The sequence below is a fragment of the Bradysia coprophila genome, chromosome II (assembly GCF_014529535.1).
Source record: "Bradysia coprophila strain Holo2 chromosome II, BU_Bcop_v1, whole genome shotgun sequence".
NCBI classification, from domain to species: Eukaryota; Metazoa; Arthropoda; class Insecta; order Diptera; family Sciaridae; genus Bradysia; species Bradysia coprophila.
In genome coordinates this window covers 6722736-6743961 of record NC_050735.1, presented here as the reverse complement: position 1 = coordinate 6743961, position 21226 = coordinate 6722736, and the positions used below count along the sequence as shown (strand labels likewise).

Genomic DNA, 21226 nt, shown 5'->3' with positions numbered 1-21226 from the left:
GTGTATATACTGTATACGGCTTTTTATGTTGTGTTTTATGCTGTGTATCGTCTATATTCACACACATCTCAGTTGCAATCTTATCTTTGTATCACATTTTGATATTGTTATTAATAATTATACTTTGGTTGGAGGTAAGAAAGGCGTATAACACACCATGGAAGATCGGATGCTAGGTGTATAGTCAGAAGAGAAACTATGTATATTAGTAGGTTATTTGGTATAGTTTAGATTAGTTGTAGTTAAGATTTCGTAGAGTAATAAACTTTAGTGAGAACAAAAGTGTTTTGTTTGTTGCTTTTTTGTTTTTGTAATTATGAACTTGGCAGATTTGTCGTGAAAAAAACTCTGATACAAAATGAGTGTGTTAAATGTAAAGCATTTTTTGTTGTTCGAGGCAGTTGTTTTGGTACTAGGCAACACGGAAACAGTTCATTCAGATAATCCACAAAGTTCCACAAACAATTTCACCACATACCGACTGAATGTTCCCGGCTCACTTGATCCGATTACCATAATTGAGGAGATCAGTCATGCGTCAAAACTAAGTGATAGACAGGCGGAGAACACAAACAGAGATGCAGAAAAGAAAATGTTGGTACGACGAACTGGAGACCGATTCACGGAAAAAGAATTAGTTTCACTATCGCCATCAGCAGAGCAACGACTGAACAATCGAAATCATGATGTTCGAGCAACACTGAGTTTTCAAATCAGCGATCCGGGTAAACCGCAGGAAGGTGACGATACCAAGGGAGATGTAGACCAGAAGAAGAACGCGTATCCTCCATCGTTGCTGAAAAAGTTTATCAAAGATTATTCGGAAAAAATCAAAAATGCCGACGAATCAACCAAGAATGCATTGAAAGAGATCGAGAAGATGAATCAAAAACATACGAATACGGAGGAGGAAGTGACAACGGATCGTATGGATTTCATCAATGACGACGAAATCGAGCAGAAATACAGCAAATGGAACGACCGCTATTCGCATAAGCATCAAAGTCAAACCAATCCGTACAACGACAAAGATGGCTGGGTTACCTTGGAGGCGGTTCCGTGGTCGTCGAGCAAGGTATCAAAGTGGTATCCAAACAGCAGTAAATTCAGTCACAAAAATTCGTACGATTCACCGCTTTCCCATCAAACAAGCTACAACGACGACGATGACGACAAGTATCACAACAGTTTTCCCAAGCCACGTCCACCGCCAAGTTACCACGATGAATTCAACGATGACTATGCAGACGACCACCCGACACAGAAGCCGGTATACACTTCATATGACGCATATAGACCACCTCAACCGAGCAATCGTCCGCAGTACTCATGGAGCCAGAATCAGAATACCGGCTATGAAAAGCGGCCCACATATAAACCGAGACCACAGTACGATTTCAACCAACAATCTAATAGTAACAATCAGCATCAGTGGTACGATGATGATCGTCATGATGTAAGTGACTATTATGACGTCGACAGAAACACACCGAAACCATGGAGTCAGGATATCATAACTGACAATCGACCTAGTAATTTCCCGTACCGAACACCATCAAAGCGACCACATTCATCTGATCGTGATCCAACAAAATATCGTCCATTTTCACATCCAGACAACGGTGACGGTGAATGGGTTCTCGTTTCAACCACTAAAGGTTATCAAACACCCAAACGTAACGGAAAACGGGCATTAAATTTGACAAACATTCAAGCGAATGACCTGCTATCTCATCATTCTGTTAAACTAACGGTTCTACCGGCTAAAAACAACACGTTCTCTTATGATCACAAACCTATGGCACTATCACATGGCGGTATGCTGGAAGTCGAGTCGTCATTTGAAAGTGTCGAAGATAGTGCCGCATTGAGCAATAGCGGTAATAAACCGCTTGTTGTCAAAAAACGTAAAGTATATCGTAATGTGCCTATGACCAAAGGAATCACTACATCAAATAATGATGGACCAGCAATGCTAGCTGCTGTTGGTGCAGGTATGATTCCTGCAACGATGGCAATGCTAATGCCAATGGTGTTAGGACGTCGGAGGCGGAGCGTTGAAGATTCTGTTGTACCCAGTGCTACATTAGTTGTAAGAGATTTTAAGTAATTTATTGAATAAAAGAGATTTACAATATAGTTGCGTTTGATTCGAATATGCTGACTTGTCGTTTCGTTGGTTCATTCAATAATGCTCAGAACTGGCCGGGTGGCTTGAGCCCGACTTCAAAAAAAATTAGGTTCTGGTTAATTTCGCGGCCGGCCTGAAATTTAAGTTCACGTTCGGGTTGAAATCTAGTTCGGGTCAATTTGAGTGTGCATCAGTATTTTCCGTGATATATGACTTCATTTGATCTAAGTATTTCCAATAGATTGATTTCAAATCTTTTACTTCATTGTTTCGAACATGCTTTTTGCTATATAAGACTACATCAACCAGAGCATGTCATTCGTTCCTGCAGTCATTATCGATAACAGATGAGAACTATGCCTGCCCAAGTGTTTCTCAAGGTGAATTCGCAGTCCATTTCAAAATAACAATAAAAACTGTTAGAGTAGACGGAGTGAAGTTCGTTTAGGGCTCTAACTGTACATTTATCTCAAATTTTGTGTTTTCTCAGATTCAGTATCATTAGATTTTCTCAGTATCGTAAGTCTAGGGCTTCAATTCTCATACGTTCGTGACTGTAAGAATTAGTAAATTGACAGTTAATATGTGATTTTATACACGCAAATGTCAAGTTACGAATATTTTGAGTTACGAAAATACGATACGAGAATCGTCGTCCAGACTACGTCTAGAAAATAAAGTTTGCGAAAGTTTGGCTGAAACTGTAGGAAATGTTTTATTAATCTTCTTACATTTCTTCAGTCGAATTTTACTTACTTAAAGCTACGAACTACAACAGGTCTAAATCTAAACTATTTACATCTTGAATTATTGAAAGAAAAGCTCACTACATCAACATATTCCTGTTCTATCATTAAGCGAGCATTAGATTTGACATTCGAATATCCATCCTGTACATGAACCATTTCGAACATCGAAAAAAGGATATTTTGCTCATATCATTTACGACATTCATATGGACTCCCTTGAATATTGATTTTCCTGTTTGTAACATACAGAAAAATCACAGGAAAGGAACACAGATTTTAAATAAACATTTTGTAATGGTGCTTTGGACAAATAAACAACTGATTAGCAATAATATGCATCTTTAAGTGTAGCTCATTGTAACTGAATCAAAGTGAAGTGTTAACAGTTTGGTTTTTCGTTCGTTTTTTGATATTTTAAAATTGGTGTAAACGCAGTGACACACTCATCGCAGCAAATAATTTTTTGTAGAGAAAATTTGAATTATTGAAAACCAGTTGATTGAAAACAAACCGAAAATATGTATAAAACGATCCGTCATGGCGAAAACAGTTTACAATATACAATTTTGCCGCAGCATGACGATTACAAGGGGGCGGATGGGAAGCAACGACCTGCTAAAACTGGTCGTAAGAAAAAATCACTGGTGGCATGCATAGGCATGTTTTTCGTTTGTTCGATAATTGTTGGTGCTATTCTCGTGCCGCTAATGATTTCCGTTGAATTTATGTCAAGTCCATCGGCATGGTTTTACAAGGCGCATAATAAGACTAGCACCAGTGGTAGTAACATTAAACCGCTGAAAGTAAATAAGACAGAAAAGTTCAAAGTGGATATAGACAGCAATGAGATACTTTCATTCAACCAGCAAAATAAGCAACAAGTCTATTCAACGAAATACAGTACAACAGTTACATATCTTCCGAAGTCTACAGAGTTAGATTCGAGTACAATTGTTCAAAATAGGGCAAATGGCTTGCCCCAGTCGATTAAGACTACCCCAAGTACAACAACAACAACAACAACAACGGCAAAATCAACAATAACATCAACATCAACCGTAGCTGCAGTAACACCTACTACAAGTACAACCACCGAACAACCATTGCGTCAGACAACATCAACCGTTCAACCGGCAATTGTTCTCACAACAACTTCCACTTCAATGCCAACAGCACTGAAATCACCACCACCATCTGCGTCTCTCATTGAAAACCTGACCAAACCGTTTGCTAAACCGATTATTTCCATTCAACCAGAATTCAACGACAAAACACCAACAAACACCGTAGACATTGTGGAAAAACACAAAACACCCAGGAACTGGATCAAATCACATTGGCCCATCGTAGATCCATCCACGTATTTCTCATGGTCCGCATATGAATCCGGAGACAATATATTGTTTCCGGCAATATTGTGTTCTGCATTCGTGACTGTTGTCGTTGTGATACTTTTATGTTTCGTCGTGGGAAAGCGGAACTGTTTACCTTGCTCGAAAAAACGACAAGATTTTATGGTAAGTGTGCATGGTAGATAAGGATCTGTTCGTAAGGCATTCTCAGATTATGATTTCCCTTTCACTCGATCGGTTGTGTCAATTCTCACACTCAATAGTTTAGATTACGTATCTATGGAAGAAACGATATTAGGGTGATTGTGTTACCGTGTCCTTGGGCGCGGGACACTTTCACCCGAGAGAATCCATTTTCCAGTGTAATCGTAATTAATCGTAATCCTATAGGTCGAGTTAAAGACTATAGCTAATTAATGAGCTTCATTCTGCAACTTAATTTTTCTGTTCTCGTTTGCAGGCTGTTGAAGCAGAAAATGGAGACAGTGCCGTACTCCTGACAAATGATTGCCCATCTGAAGACGAGTAAATTGAATATACAAGGCGATATATAAACATTTGAAAAGAAAAAAAAATCTTTCTCTAATTTAACTTTTCACTAAAAAGTAGATTTCTGAAGAACTTACACCACCGCATTATTCGCATAAATAATTACGTTCCTTAATCGTTAAAATGTTTTTTTTTTTTTTTCTTACTTTTGTATTTAAACATTGGTAGTAGTGACAGTGTCTATAACCGAATTCTATTTTTTGTGTAAATTTTTACAGTGAGTAATATCGTAATTCGAGCGCGCATTGAGAAGTTGGAATATTACCCACGGCCCATCAGGGCTGAAATACTGAAATCCCAGAAAATTACCGAAATTTACCGATAACTTACCGATATTGTTTGTCGGAAAAGTTCGGCGAATTTCGGTTATTTCAATTATTTCAGCAAGTAAATTCTTAAAAATAGGCCCAGTTCCATAGCTTAAAAGTTGTTAGAAAGCATTGGCTGAATACTAGGACTTTGAAATAAGTGATGATACACGCATACGAGCCCGCGTAGAGAGAGACAACTGTAACATACACATCAAAAAAGTGTACAATTTATTGATGGAAGTGTGGATATGTTGGAACTTAAAAAAAAACAATCGAACACATGAATTTCTTGCTAACAAAATTGAGTTGATTGTATGAGTGGATCTGGTGAAAATCAGCTGAAAGAAAATGCATCACTCATTTAAAAGTCGACAACTCGAAAATATCTGGAAGAATAGGCAACGGTGAATTTTGAACCTCCCATGAAGTTCGTGTATTATTTCAAGACAAAAATTATGTGTAGATTGAAGAAAAATGTCAGATTTTCTCACTCAAAAACCTTTTTCAATAATACTATTGTCCACTATTGTCTAGTTTGAATTTATTGACCAACTGTCATTTATTGACTAACTGTCATTTATTGACCAACTGTCATTTATTGATCAACTGTCATTTATTGACCAACTGTCATTTATTGACCAACTGTCATTTATTGACCAACTGTCATTTATTGACCAACTGTCATTTATTGACCAACTGTCATTTATTGACCAACTGTCATTTATTGACCAACTGTCATTTATTGACCAACTGTCATTTATTGACCAACTGTCATTTATTGACCAACTGTCATTTATTGACCAACTGTCATTTATTGACCAACTGTCATTTATTGACCAATTGTCATTTATTGACCAACTGTCATTTATTGACCAACTGTCATTTATTGACCAACTGTCATTTATTGACCAATTGTCATTAATTGACCAACTGTCATATATTGATCAACTGTCATTTCTTGACCAATTGTCATATATTGATCAACTGTCATTTATTGGCAAAACTGTCATATGACAGCCTGTCATATATTGATAAACTGTCATTTATTGACCAACAATGTTATTTTATTGACCTATTGTCATTCATTGACCTACTGCCATTCATTAACATACTGTCACTTATGGACCTACTGTCATTGTTCTACCGTTATTTCTACGTCCAACGACAATCGAGCATAATATTGACTCGGTCGCTATTATCTGCAGAGATCAGAAGAGTATGTTGTTCGTAGACTCAGCACAAATTTTAGATTTAGACCACAGTGGTCGACTGACAAGAACAAAGCGTAGTATTCAGCCAATTTGTTTTGACAACAACTACTTAAAGAAAGGAAACCATTGACTGGATTTAAGACTTTGCGGACTTTGCTCACTGTAATCACACATACACAAAAAAGAAGATATTTTAAGTTCTCAATTGAAGAGTTATGGAATTTTAAGTTTAAATAAGTAATTAAGATGAAAAAAAACTGTGATTGGTAGAATTTCAGATAAAAAAAGAAAAAAAGTTTCCAATGCTAGAGAGAAGTATTTTAATTTATTATTTTTACACCTTAGATATTAGAAAGACAATTGAAATAATATGCTTCTTAAAATTGATGATAAATTTAACCTTAAAAAAACATATTTCATGTCGTGTGCAATATGAAATTTATAGAATATCTTCGTAGAATAAAAAGAAAAACTAATATTTTTTAATAAAACTACTGAATCAATATGAAAAATATATTTTCGATATAATTTAAGTCTATTGAATGTAGTTGAAATATAATTCTAAAAATTTTCCGTTTATTTTTGTAATCTAATTTCGGCTAATTAGAGAAATTAAGAAATTTGAAGAAACCTATCAGTATAATTCGCTTTAATAAAATTAGTTTTGCTCAATCACGACATACCGGTAAGCATATTTACCAAAAACAATTAACAAAACATTTCGTTAAAAGTAAAATTTATCTGACATTTATAATACCAAAAACGAATTCGCCCTCACTATAAAATGTAATAAGTTAATAAACAACAGAAATGGTGGGTTTGAAGTGTTCCACATATATAGGTAATTTCTGTTGGGCTGATTAATTTGAAACTTTTCCGTTGAAGCAACAAGTGGCCAGAGGACTTTTCATTATCTAAAACTCTCGTCTATTGATACCAGTGGAATTTTATTCTTTTACTGATTTAAATTGATGATGACGCCATATTTCCAAAAAAAAATTGAGAGAAATGATTAAAAGTTGTAAAAGTAGTGAAGTAATTGGTATCAGAGCCTATTATTGATAAATTCATTTACCGAATTTCCAGAAATTATGTAAAATTTTTGGTAACTTTCAGTAAACTTTGTTAATCTTTGGTAAGTTCGGTTAACAAATTTACCAATAATTGGCCCTCTGGTATCCAGTGGTGTTTTCGATTAGCTCACGTCTAACTATTTTTAACCCGTTTGGGTTTGATGTGATTCCCCCCTTTTGCACTCTTTCGTTTCCGAGGCCGAAACAGCTACTGGCGAATTATCTATTTGTTCTAATGACTATACAAGAGCTTTAATCGATCGAATTGTGCTCGAAAATGTTGCGTAGATACAGTAATCTTTATGAAATCGCAAGCGCGTCGTCATATATAACAATTTCCACAAAATCTTTTACTTCATTTGTCTTAACATTATCATAATGGTAATTTTACTATATTCGTCAGAGCTAATCGTTTAATTTTATTGACAACATATGACTCACTGGAATTCGACACAATTTGTTTCAACTGGAAAGATAATAAAAGTGAAATTAAAATTAAAATCTTGGCACTTTTACGTTTTTTTTTTAATGTGGAACACACAAGAGGAGGAATGGCTGAATATAATTAGTTCTTAGTTCACAAAACTATTGAAACCCACATGTATCCACTTCCAAACAATTAATAAAATATTTAAAAATAAAAATGAAGAAGAAATCCTTATAATCCACCAATGTAGCCCAAAACACTTGCAATTGCCGTAAAAATCTATTTATTCAAACTGAAAGCTTTAAGCGACACCGCTACACAGTATATGATTTGAAAGCCATTTTTGATAATAAAAACATCAGACAGATATATATAATATTACGATGGCTATTATGTAAAACAATCAAAAAATCTTTCAAGCTGAAAACGCTGAATAAAATGGAAATCAGAGGGAAACGATTCCACTATTTGTTGAAATTAACTATCAAAATATTGAAAACATACGAGAGCATACAGTTCGTAACTGAACATTTAAACAAAAAAAAAACATTTAAAAATTCATGTTATATACGCAGAACCAATAAAAAAAACACTGCTGACTGGCCTATTTTATTAGTTGTGTCTGAACGGAGGTCGGTCAACAGATAGACTTTACTTGATGTTGAACATAAACTAATTATTGAGAAAATAAAAATTTATTGTAAACAGAACACGTAAACTGTTGTGTGTTGGTATATTGATGTACTGCATGATGAAATTAGTTAGAAAGAATTTAAAACTTTGAATTGTAAACCAAATATCAACAAAAAGAAAAACCAAAAGTTATGGAAAACTTAAACTAATAGAGAAAAGACATAAAAATATTTAGAAAAAAAAGTAAAAACATAAAGGCGATTACACACTTTAAAAACGATAATATATTATAAATGTCTGATGTGTCACCCAAGTTATACCATAATTATACCAACTTATTTTAACTTTTTTTTTTATTCATATAAATTTAGTTAAAAAGAATTTTTTTTTTTTAAATCCTCAAACAATCAAAAGATTTAGACGATCATTAAGATAGGATGCTGACACTGCTAAATCAAATTAGGGATAGAAGTTTTCACGTTTTCACGAGTTATAGTTAATCGTCGTGAAACATTAATGTAATTTGATACATCCCGACCCGACCAGCAACACGGAAATGCCCAAATCTTTTCGCACAAAGTTATTCTAAGTTAAAATTTGGTCTAAAAACAGGCCCGCAATGGCCATATGGACTAATTTGGCAAATCCCGATGCGCTCTGCCTTTTTTACTTAAAATTCATGTATTCCTCTTCCGAGTAAAATTGGCTCTCTCTACTGAGTTTAAGGATCCCCTAAACAGAATGCCCGACGCGCCTTCTGGTAGCCAGTCTGGGTCTGTCTAAAATTCAAACTTAAAAATTTAATTTTACACGAAATAGAGACCCGTTAAATATTTTCTCAACGACCCCATGCGAAAGTTGACTATTACGTGGTAATTTGCCCCCTTCGAAAATGATACATTCCATGAATAATATTTTCGGTTCATTTTACGAGAATTCATTTGGGATTCATTAAGTTGGTTCATACTAAAAAAAATACTTTGACAGCTTTATAAGTTGTAAAAGTCGTCGATAGTCAATTTAGTGTTTCCAGTCAATGATATTTTGGCGCAAAATTTGTATACGTCTCAGCGAATTCAAATTTTCTGCTAAAATAGACTGTGAAGCCCTTAATTGACTGAGAACATCGATGACTTTTAAAACTCTGATATATCTGAAATTGTGTTTTTGGAGATGAACACATTGTAGGGAGGGAGTACAATTGCTAAAAGTTTCCAATGTGCAGACTGAGCACCAGCTGGTGTACAAACAAAAACACTTTGTATTGTAAACAATTCAAAGACAACCAACACACAGTGTATTTCGACGTTAACGCGCGCACATACCACGTATGAATGAAGTAAAAACATGTTAAGAATGTGTTTTGATTGTTTATCATAAAATAAGTGTGTTCAGCTGGTGCTCATTCTGCACATAGTACACTTTTAACAATTGTAAGTTGATATACTTTGTATGGAAAAGTTACTTCTTGTTTTCAAGTTCTACGTTAACTTAGATAAATTAGATGCTGCTGCTTAGATGCTACTACGTAATTCATCAGCTTGTGATGATACTTATAAAGTCGTTCGTGTGTTTTTGAGCAATTTGATTCGGTAACAATTTATCGACAAGGGTAGAGCTGGTATATTCAAGCCGAAGGCGGCAAAAAGACACTTACCGTTACTGTTTCGATATTCCGATTTTAGTGGCATCAAGTTAGAATAATTCTTTACGCCGATTAAAAATACCTTGTGAAAACTTCTATCCCTTTTATTTAGATCACAAAAGCATCGAAATCTTTCGTTTAAAAACAAAATCGTTTAAAAATCATCAAAATTCACAACAATTTCGACAATATTTTTCAGCAAAATATACAAGTTGCACCTTAACATGATCCCAGCTTTTCAAAGTTAAAAAAATTAATAAATAAATTAGTTGAATGAACTCATTCGCTTCAGTGACAATACGACTGCATTAATTTGTCACCAGTTTTATGGTTTAAACAAGAAGCTCAATAACGTTATTACCATTGTGTTAACTTTAAATTTTTGATATTAATAAAAATATATATGAAAATTACCACTCTTTTCGAACGTCTGTATAAACTCGAACTTATATTACTTCTTATCCCTTGACTGATAAGTCATGGGTCTTACGTCGGAAAATAGGTCATGAAGTTAACTGTGATCGATTTCATGATGTTTTCTGATGTTTTCCCAATTCCTGTGACATTTTATCCTATCCTATGCCCTTTTATACCCACAGATTCTGACAGATGTGATGTTTATGAGTTTTTCGAACTTTTTCCCAGCCGAAATATTTATCTCATACATGTTAATTTTCAGAGACAAAAACCAAAAACCTATTCAGTATCAAAGCTGTCAGAATCTGAGGATCTAGAAATATGTATAGCATCTGTTAAAAACAAAATTGTGCAATTTCCATATTTTTTTTTGGCTGTACGTAAATTAATGTCTTTGCCAGGTGTGGTAGACGAGTGTAAATTCCTTTGTCCACTCGTCAAAGTGTAATGATCTAGTAACAAGAAGTATCACTCTTGTAATACAAAAGACTTATAATTTCTCTACTCTGCCGTGTTCTTATCTGTTAACGACAGCCACAAAAAAATGAGCGATGAACTTTGCCTAGTGCCGTCATTTTATAGCGAAATTCAGTTAAAACAAAATGAAGTAAAAGATTTTGTGTCAAAGTTTTTTGTAATTGAAGCGTAAAGCATAGAAAACTATTGTTATTTACATTGTTTGACTGATTCAATTTTAAAGACCTTTTACGTCAAACTTCCGATAAAAATAAAATCCTTCAAAAATAGGAAACACACAGGAAAAACACATACCAGGTCAAAATATATACAGGTGTCCAGTCCAGTCTAGTTTCAATACAATTCGTTTTCAGATGAACCGGTCCATATATTGTGGTCATTAAATTTGATTGATGACATATTTTCGATCTATACTCTGCGCATACTTTCGGTGATTAGCAAGTCTTCGGAAAGACTTTGGTAAATTTCACAGCATCACACTCATGTTCTTCTTAATATGTACACACAATTGGCAATCGACCGGTATTATAGAATGTGAATGGATGTTTCATTCACTTTTTTTTTTGGATTGCTTATGTATGTATGCGTTTGGTACCGGTTCGAATATATACTAAAACCAAAATAAATGAGATGCGATGATCGCGGTATAATATAGACGATGCGGTGGGTTATTTAAAAAAAAAATATTTTCGTTTTCGATAATATGTGATCCAGTTTGAAAGAATGAAAGTTATTTCGGTGCCAAGTGCATTAAAAACAATATTTTGATTGTTAATTACTGGTAGATCTTGAAATTGAGACGCATTGTTGGAATTTTCGAAGGTAAAGGTTGTGCGGAGAAATTTATTGGAAAATGGACCAATCGCATCCACTTAATTAAAGACATTTTTGTTTATTGAAAAGCGATTTATCGAATTTATTTGAATTCTTTGGCGTTAACATTATCGATGTGATTATTTATTGGCATGTCGATGTTCTGCTTTATGGCTTGAGCGTATTCCGGATAGTTGAGGTAGCCGTCATTGTTGAAGTCAGCGAATTGAATGAAGTCGTCGATTATTTCTGGAAAAATCGGAAAGTTAAAATTGGCTGAGAGCACGGTTCATTGGTGAGGACACTCTGACAATAACTTTGCGATGGTCTGCAAGGAATACCGTGAAATATGATTCCTAAACAACTCAATAGCATGTATAAGCCATTCAGTCACCTGGGCGAAAGCCTGTGATTGATGTGTCTTTTAATACGACATCACATTTTGTGATTCACAAAGACGCGAGATTCCTTGATACCGTTCGATGCTATCTACCGCCATCCTATCATCATCAACGTATCTCTCACACATACCTATAATATGCTCGAATTCATTCGCTTCGTCACTCTTTCCACCGTCGTCGTGACTATGCTGTTCCTCGTCCTCAACATGTACCGAATGGTGTGTAGCAGCCCGTAACAGTTCAAGTCCATCAAGAACATCATTATTGTCCGAATCATGTAACTTAAAGTAAAAGAAATTCTTCTCGTCCTCCGTCATTTCACTGATGTTCCTATGCTGAATCACAGAGTCAGCATGGTGCTGAAGATCTTCCTGAATGTGTCTGAAAGTTGGGATTGTAATTGATATTTTGTTGTCAACACAACGAACTAAATTACTCGACATCATGTGCGAAATGTTCGTCCATTTTGCGTCGTCCTTTGTCAATTTCGCTTTTAGGATGATGGGGTCCCCTCTTAGCGAAATTGGACTTGATGCTAAATGATATCAAACATAATATGGTTGGGGTGCAAATTATTCTCATCTTACAATCACCAGTACATCCTCTAATTACGACCTTTTGGATTAAAATAAGGAAAAATTACATGTGCAACAAATGTTATGATTTTTATGCCTAGAAATACACTCCATATTATGCAGAGAGGATGAATAAATACAACGCGCAATGATATGTTGTGGTTGTCATTGTTTAGCGTCTATTTTTGATATTACAAAATAAAAGCCGCGTATTGTTATCACTGATCGTATCGGTGTGTTGCAGTCAAGAGTTTTTTTTTTTCCTGTGTGTGTAAAGACAACCGACTAAGCTCTTCACGTAACAGAAAAACCAACGTGGAAAGCCAAAATCCGAAAATCTGATCAAACGATTTTTATTGTGAATTTATTCCAATTGACTGACAACACCTCAGGGGTGCCTCTATTTGTCGTAATTTGAGGGGATCATTGAAAAATAATGTACATGTGTAATGTACAATACGATTTAGGGGTGAAACAGCACTCGTAAAATATATCAGTCGATTTGATATAAAGTAAAATTGAACACCCATCAAGAATGTGATGAATATTATTTAAGTGTACGAGTATTACATTATATATGCGAGGCCTACAACGAAACAAAATAGTGAAAGGCGAGTGACAATATTAAAGTGTAACACATATCGGATATACAACCGAGTATAGAGAGCACAGAAGAAAAAAAATTCTATTAAACCACTATAAAATTTGACATATGGGTCTATATCAGAAAATAAGGGTGTAATCCTCATTGATTTGTCATCATAATAAAATAATAATGAAGTGCCTTATGTGGAGTTTTCTTTTTAAATAACCCGAACAAAAAATACATTTATTGAAAAAGTCCACACCGTACCTTGTTACGATAAATTTAAATGATTCTCTATTTAGCAACACAAACATTGATTTTATTCAGTCGGACAGATGACATTCAAGAAACATGCGCCCTGCATACACCTCTTAGAATATCCAGAATATCCTTTCTCGATTCGGAACAAAATTGTCTTGCGAATAATTTTCGAATACGGTCGGTGCCTTTGCTAGATGTCGAAATGGAAAAGGTGTTTGAAATGATTTTTCGAAATTGTCGTTATTTCCGTTACCAATTCATTTGATGTTACTTTTTATCAGACACGAACGATGCGGTGCGTATGTACAAAAATTTGTCAAAGAATTATTCCCGTTAGCTCTTACTAGCGCCGAGATAAGGTTAACTCGTAACTCATCGATACACAGCAAATAGTAGACTTTCGGCATAGCATTTCTCCTAGCATTAACATAGAAAATATTTGGAGGTTGATTGTATCAGAACAGGCTTTGCTTTTCTTTCGTTAAAATAGGAGTTATGCTTCCTTGGTGTGAGTCAAAACAAACAACACAACTAAGTGCATACGAATACATGCATGTCGAATTGGAGACGTCTGATATACGAGTGTTAATGCTAGGATCAACGCACTTCAAGCATGAGTGGTACTCAAATAGGGTACTGAAACTGGACAGTGTATCGAACTAATTTTGACACTGTAAAAAAATTCGGACACTTTTTTCATACAAAGTAGTACTCTATTTGACAGCTGTCATTAATAGCAATTTTGCTTGAAGTGCGTTGCTAGGATGCTGTTATAAATTTACCCGGATAAATCTGACAGTTGTTAAATTTATCAACTGTGACTGGAATACAGCTGATGAATCTGGATAAGCAAAATTATATTCCTAGTTTGTACTTGCTCACCATGTTCAGTAGTTAATTCTCGATGTTCAGTGAACTAAACATTTTCAATTCACTCAACATTCTCATATGAAGTTGAGTGTTTACCCGATTCTCCTTCTTTCTTATTTCATACCTGCAATGCCTAACAAATTTGAAATAAAATCAAATACGGGTTGCCATAGATAAAGCTCGCCAGAAAAGGAAATCTCTTAACAGGGCCGCCACCGAGCTCTGAGGCCGAAACAGCTCTCTGTCCGCTATCAAATTTCACTCTACGTGATGATAGACTGTTTAAGGGAAGAGTTTTTTTTAACTCTGTTAAGAGATTTGCTATTTTGGAGAGCTTTATCTATGACTAGCTATTTGATTTTATTTAAAATTTGTTAGGCATTGCAGGAATGAAATAAGATAGAAGGAGAATCAGGTAAACCCTCAACATTCTTCATACAAAAGAAGTAACAGATTTTACTGTTGAATGGATATTCGACTGTACACATTCAAACTTCTCTCCTCCTTAAAAGCAAACTTTATTCCATGCTAAAGAATACAGAAATTCACTAACACCAACTAATTATTTATTAAACCACTAGCTCGATGTGCAACCAAAGAACAAAATTTTTTTTAAATTTGACAATGATAAATAATATCGCATGGAGCTCCTGACATTCCATCCGCAATTGCTCGTTCAGTCTTTTGAATCAGTTCTCTATAACGTAGATTGTTGACCAGTTCCGCATCCAGCATTTCAGCCGTCTTTATGATAGCCTTAGCTGCTTTTACATATTCTGTTGCCAATTGAGTAGACGAACAAGCAGCATTATGCAAACAAGTATCGTCTCCTGATCCTTCAGCTGCTAAGAATCCCAGAAACAGCTGTGGTTCGTCCGGTTTTATCGTGAATGATACTAAGATGGAAAGTTAATTGTTCGCTTATTTAACTTCTTAAATTAATTTCAGATGGTAACGTACCGTCGTCACGTCTTGCTCGGGCATATTGACCCCAGTTTCCAGCTCCGATCAAACCAGCCGAGAATATTAACGCTTTGAGGAAGACCAAGATCAATAAGTTCGTTAGATTTAAGCTCAAAATCTGAAATGGATTTTAAAGCATTTTCAGGCTAGTAGTTATAAACTGATGTAAACATTGTCAGGTTGAAAATATCAGGAAAATGTTATCTGCAGTCGGGTATGTCATGTTTACTGTTTAAACTCGTTGGTACCCTTTCATTGTTAGGGAAATTATTCGTAGTTGGTTTTTAGCTGAGCCATTTTGTTTTATGTAAATACCGAGATATAATACATGGTGCAGAAGAGCGAGGACTGCATGGAGCTTAGATAGTTAAGCTGAAGTAATATTGTTAATTTCTGCGCACAACTATCGACTCGGGATAAAAGTGAAAAGTTCCGGCCTCGCCGAACAACAAAATTCACACAAAAACTGGGCTTTTTCGCTTTTTATCCCTTGTTTTATAATGTCAATTTCATGTGCGGTGTCAAAATAGTATTTTTCGTACCAAGCCAGGAAATGACGATTTTTTCAGCACCAGCGAAGCGAGTAAGGAAAATTAGGAAGTGTGCTGAAAAAATCCATTTCCTGTCGAGGTACGAACAACGTTTTGTGCACCGGACAACTGAAATTGACAAACCACATCAACTTTCTCCACTGAAAAGGCCAAAATTATTGATCTCTAGGTAGATCAATAGGACAATCTCTCATGCTGTCAAAAGTGGCTTTTTATTGTTGAGTAAAATAGCGTACGTATTATGGGATTATGATGCGAAATGGATTCACTCTCGAATCCGTTTTCTATCCTTTCTACCATATGTAAGTAATTTACTATTGTTCACGTGTTATCTAATGACAATTCCAGTGAGAATAGTTAATTGTTCAACGAGGGAAAGAATGTCGGAAATCTATATACCAAAGAAAATAAAATTTCCAGCTTTTTTCCGGAGGTCAACACAACGTTTTTCACAACAAAGACCTGCGTAGTTTCAGCTGAGTTGAGGGAATGACTATATTTTCGCGCATGCGTCCTCAAAAAGTTCTTTTTTCTCAGTAATTTCTCTACAACGAGTATGAAAACAGAACGTTTCTCACTTGAACTGTCACTTTGTTTTCAAAAATCAAACCACTAAATAACTGTTAGAAGGATGATGACGAATGCGAGATCAACACCACCAGACATTGTTGACATTCAATGAGCAACAACCTAGATATCAAAAAAGGAGGTGTAGATATCGCATTTTCATTTCGCTCAGTTCCATCAGTTATTTAAGTTCTTTGTCAAAAATGAAATATACATTTCGTTCACTAGAGCAATTTACGGCGCTCGCTTCGCTCTTATTGGAATCTATTATTTATTTGTACTTTTTTCGCTGGGTGCTGACCACAACCGCGTCAGCAGTCACAGAAAAAATGTCACCCAATTGCAATCACCATCAACTATATTATACAACCACAATGCACACAAATTCATTACTTGACTATTCCCCGTCGATCGACTTATCATTTCTTTAGCAAAATGCACCACCATTTTCCCAGCTGGACCAGCTAATGCATCCTTAGCCGTATCCATCCAACCACGACCTCTATTCGATTCATACACCGAATTGGTAATTTCATTTCGCGACATCGATTCCGACCGTATCGAATGAACATGCCCGATCAATATTATCGGAATAATGCAATAAATTTTCCACATTTTTTCTCGAAGCGACTTGTGTAACCGACTGAATCACAGCGTGTAGAAGAAACAACTGACTGGCATCACCCTTGAGGAACAAATATAAATAGACGTAACTATTGTCGATTATTCGTTTTCTACGAAATAATAGACCCATTTACTTTGCTTAAAGATGCATTGATAAATGGCCATGATAAAGAGGTAGTGTAAGGTACGTAGCTGGTATTAAAGTCATTGAAAAAAAAAAGCAAAACAACAACAATGGAACGCAAGTGAGTGTTTTCTGTGTATAAAAAAAAAACGTTTTTCGTTCACAATATAATAATGAATCGACATCCTATGATATCTGCATTTTGTGTTTTCTTACCTGAAATTCGAAAAGTAAAAACAAAAATTGTTATCGGTTTCCCTTAAATTGGTTTCGCTTGTAAAAATTTTCTGTTTCTTCATTGAAGAGATTAACATAATGCGATTTTTGATTCGATTATCTTCTATATTCATTCACGTATAAAATTCATGAATGAGCATACCCGATGTGTGTTTTCTGTAAGTATTTTAGGTGTTTTTGGAAAACATTTGTGAAAATCGCCGATAACTGAAAACTGCTAAAGTGAGTTTTCCTTGTGGGAAAAATAAAAAAATGTTCCTGACCTGACATGGTTTTTAAATGGTGCGGAGGGCAAAAATAGTGAACACATATCTTTTATAATTTTTAAAAATATTTGAGCACCTCCGAAAAAGGCATTCATTCAAATAGAGCGCTCTAACCAACGTGTTCGAATATTTGAATCAATGTCTTTCTTCACAAAGAAAAACTTCCCGAAGCATACAATGCAAACACCCCTAAGCGGTAGCTCTTATCACTAGAGCCTCCAAATTTGACACTTGTCAATTCTGTGTTAATGCTAGAGCAGTTCTGTGCTACAGGTTAATATTTCGCCAGTTACTTTCTGTCGAACAGATAGATTGATTTCACGGGAGGGTCGCCTCCGTTAGACCTGTTTCTTCCAGAAGACCAGTAACAAAATCGGTGCTGGTAAAAATGCTCTGTGTAGTCTCAGTAATTCAGATATTTTTAGTCCTTGACATAGATATCATTGCATGAACATACAAATCGGAGGCTCATGAAATGCTTCCGTTGTAAATTTAGACGACTTCTGAATGAGTTAAAAGCATACCACACAAACAATCTTAAGCGGTTGCTCGTATCATTAAATATTCTCAATTTACGTCTTGTTCATTCAGTGTAAATGTTAGGAGCACTGCTGTGACATTGTTCCTTTGGGTTCTTTGGTTTTTCGCCTATGAATTGATCCTTCAAATTCAACTAACAACCGCAAAAGCATTGGACAGATAAGTCGGTATGATATCGTTCTTACAAATTTTACGGTTGTAAGACCCTGTTAGGATTAACAAACAGCTGTGACCAAGGTAGACTGCAATTTTATTAAAGTAGGAGATCCCTGTTAGTTCTATAAAATCACTAGGTCCAATGACGACTGAGTGCGGAATTACAACAAAATTATGTGATTAACCCAGCTTCTATGGACATATAGTCAATAGGTATTTGCTAACCTGGAGAAAAAAAAAGTTGTAAATTAACCTGAGCGCCAATACATTAATTTGTGTGAAACAAATAAAACGAAAGAATTTGTATAAATCTATGGAAATTACTTCCACCAAAAGAAGTAATAGACGTGATAATTAAACTGTTTGCCGTCTGTGAAAGGTTAATCGTTAGTCTGATCGTTGTGAAAGGTACTCTGAAAGGCAATGACCGAACCGACAGTCTGTTATTTATTGTCACCATTGTGAAGGTATGATTGTCGCTTCACTTTTATTTTCTGAGCTAACACGAAAATTGCATACATTATTTGGAATCAAGTTTTACATATAACAGGAAATCGCCATGAGTTATACTACTCTTTCAATCGCTATTGTATACAGGTGCGATAGCATTCAACTTATTATTTCGAGATCATCTCAGATATATGGCGAATTCTCCAACCACAGTGATGAATGAAATTTAGTTTTACTATAACTCGAAGTCTATAAATGAAAGGAACCAAGATACTCTAAGAAAGGAGATGATCTATTTTCATTTTAGTTTCATTAGACACGTGAAAGGTCGAATATTGCTTCATATTTGCACTACTTTACAAACAATCATTGAGTTCAAGCTCTTAATTCCATGTCACAAGAAATAAAAATTTTCAAGTTTCGTTTATTTCTTAACATATTTGCTCCATGATTATAAGGAAAGAGAGAGACTTCACTAAAAGGAAATTAGCGAAATAATCTTTCTAAGTACTTCATTAGTCGAAAGAAATATATTTTTTCATCCATGCGGCGTGAATAACCTTTATTGACGCTCTCTCAGGTGAGAAATTTTTTATTTTCTCGACTCTTGTTTTTCCCATGAGGTAAGCAACAATGAAAGTTTAAACCAGGTATTGCATATAAAATCGCTATGTCCTCCGCTCCATACAAAGTTTGACATTCGACCATAGATCTCTTCGTTTGGCGAAACTGATGACAGAAAACTGATGAACGATGAGAAAAGTGTGCAAACTAATCGTAGCTAACTTCACGATTTCGCATAGTAATGAATAACTGAGTACGTCCAATTCTTTGAAATGAATACAAATGAACCAAATACGGGGAATTCTCTTAGAAGCGAAGTTTGTTGTCATTAGTTTGCACACAAAACCGAACAGTCGATCGACACGCCAGTGGTCGTGATCTATACCTTGTGTTGACGTTCATTGGTAAGCAAGAGGTTTTTCTCTTTTCAACTGTCAAATTGTTTCGATTTTTAAAAATGGTGAAACAAATTGATGTGTTTTTAGTGGATTTACGCCACTCACGAATGAGAAAACATGTGTTCACTTCGGTGAGGAATAGTCGAATTCTAACTTCATCGTTTCGCTCTGGCCGCAAACTTTCACTCTTGATGGAATTTCCTATCTCCTCCCTCATGGTAAACAAATAACCATTTTTCGAATTAAAAAGTGAAATATAGGTAAATGAGTTAACTGTGTCACCGTAGTAAATTGGTTCTAATGTGCAACGTTCACATAAAGACGACTTTATAGAAGTTTCGATGCTCTTAATTAATTCGATGTTTAATGTTTCCTCTCAAGTTACCAAGTTTTTGCTATATTATCGGCGGTAGCGTCACACCTCGTTAACTGCCAGAGCAATTTATGTTGTAGAAACTAAAAAAAAAACTTTCTCGATATATGAAAATGAAATGCGGTAGTCACATCGTCATATGAAAATTTAAAAAAATTAAAATATTCGTTGAAATGGAGAACAATCACAGATCAATTAAGTAGAGGTATGAAGAAATGAATTTAAGTGTTATAGTTGTTGTAATAAACGTCCATTCTATATTAACAGCTGATAGAGATAAGTCTTCAAATTGGGATCTTACGATTTTTTTGGCAGATTTGATATAATTTTCATTTTCTCGATACAAAATCGCGACGAAATATATTTATAATACCCACTCGTCATATACAATATACCCCCACTTCATTCAAACGCCTGAAAGATCTAAAACCATAAATCTGAGATGTTTCTAAGTGCTCCGTTACGCCAAATTACTCCAAACAATTTTTTTTTATTTTCATTTCATCCAAATGTAATATACTAGGTAGGTATACAATGTATCTGAAAACATTGTCAATGAATTCTTGTTTAAATAAGTAAAGATTGTTTTCACTCTTCCATTTAATGCGTTATTGAATTGAATTATTAAAATGACGAAATTAGGAACTAGCAATGCTAATGAAAAACACGGTGACAGATTTTCTGCTTTATTTTTATTCGGTCATCCAGAACCGATGATGAACTGTAATTTAAAAGAGTAGACATAACAAACCACTAAAATCATGACATATAGGATGGTGAGTCTACTGAAGTACTTCGCACCGAGATTCATATTTTAGGCTTCTACAAACGACAAGAGTAGAGGGTCATAATCGGTAGAGATAAGTAGAGTTATCTGTTGTTCCAGGTAACTACGGAGCAAATAAATCCACTTTTTACGGAAGGCTATTTCA

At 35.1% G+C, this 21226-nt stretch overlaps 4 protein-coding genes across 6 annotated transcripts; 2 read left to right on the top strand and 2 right to left on the bottom strand.

Annotated features, from left to right (window-relative positions):
* Positions 1-223: 223 nt before the first annotated feature.
* On the top strand, positions 224-2142 carry LOC119069704. The gene has a single exon (XM_037173831.1). The coding sequence runs from the start codon at positions 359-361 to the stop codon at positions 2108-2110; it is 1752 nt and encodes a 583-aa protein (XP_037029726.1). The 5' UTR covers positions 224-358; the 3' UTR covers positions 2111-2142.
* Positions 2143-3126: 984 nt separating this feature from the next.
* On the top strand, positions 3127-10332 carry LOC119069715 (cell wall integrity and stress response component 3). The gene is made up of 2 exons (XM_037173844.1): positions 3127-4397; positions 4693-10332. The coding sequence occupies exons 1-2, from the start codon at positions 3399-3401 to the stop codon at positions 4759-4761; spliced, it is 1068 nt and encodes a 355-aa protein (XP_037029739.1). The 5' UTR covers positions 3127-3398; the 3' UTR covers positions 4762-10332.
* Positions 10333-11860: 1528 nt separating this feature from the next.
* Positions 11861-13711, bottom strand: LOC119069684 (multiple coagulation factor deficiency protein 2 homolog). Of its 3 annotated transcripts, XM_037173827.1 has the most exons (5): positions 13618-13657; positions 12777-12804; positions 12626-12724; positions 12320-12570; positions 11861-12037 (listed from the first exon to the last, which is right to left on the bottom strand). In XM_037173827.1, the coding sequence occupies exons 3-5, from the start codon at positions 12652-12654 to the stop codon at positions 11892-11894; spliced, it is 426 nt and encodes a 141-aa protein (XP_037029722.1). In that variant the 5' UTR covers positions 12655-12724; positions 12777-12804; positions 13618-13657; the 3' UTR covers positions 11861-11891. The 3 variants fall into 3 exon arrangements, with proteins under 3 accessions (XP_037029722.1, XP_037029706.1, XP_037029714.1); XM_037173811.1 differs by having other exon boundaries at positions 12626-12804; positions 13618-13711; XM_037173819.1 differs by lacking the exon at positions 12777-12804 and having other exon boundaries at positions 13618-13691.
* Positions 13712-14983: 1272 nt separating this feature from the next.
* LOC119069675 lies at positions 14984-17233 on the bottom strand. Its single transcript, XM_037173799.1, has 3 exons — positions 16956-17233; positions 15442-15562; positions 14984-15377 (listed from the first exon to the last, which is right to left on the bottom strand). The coding sequence occupies exons 1-3, from the start codon at positions 17175-17177 to the stop codon at positions 15094-15096; spliced, it is 627 nt and encodes a 208-aa protein (XP_037029694.1). The 5' UTR covers positions 17178-17233; the 3' UTR covers positions 14984-15093.
* Between the last annotated feature and the right edge of the window lie 3993 nt (positions 17234-21226).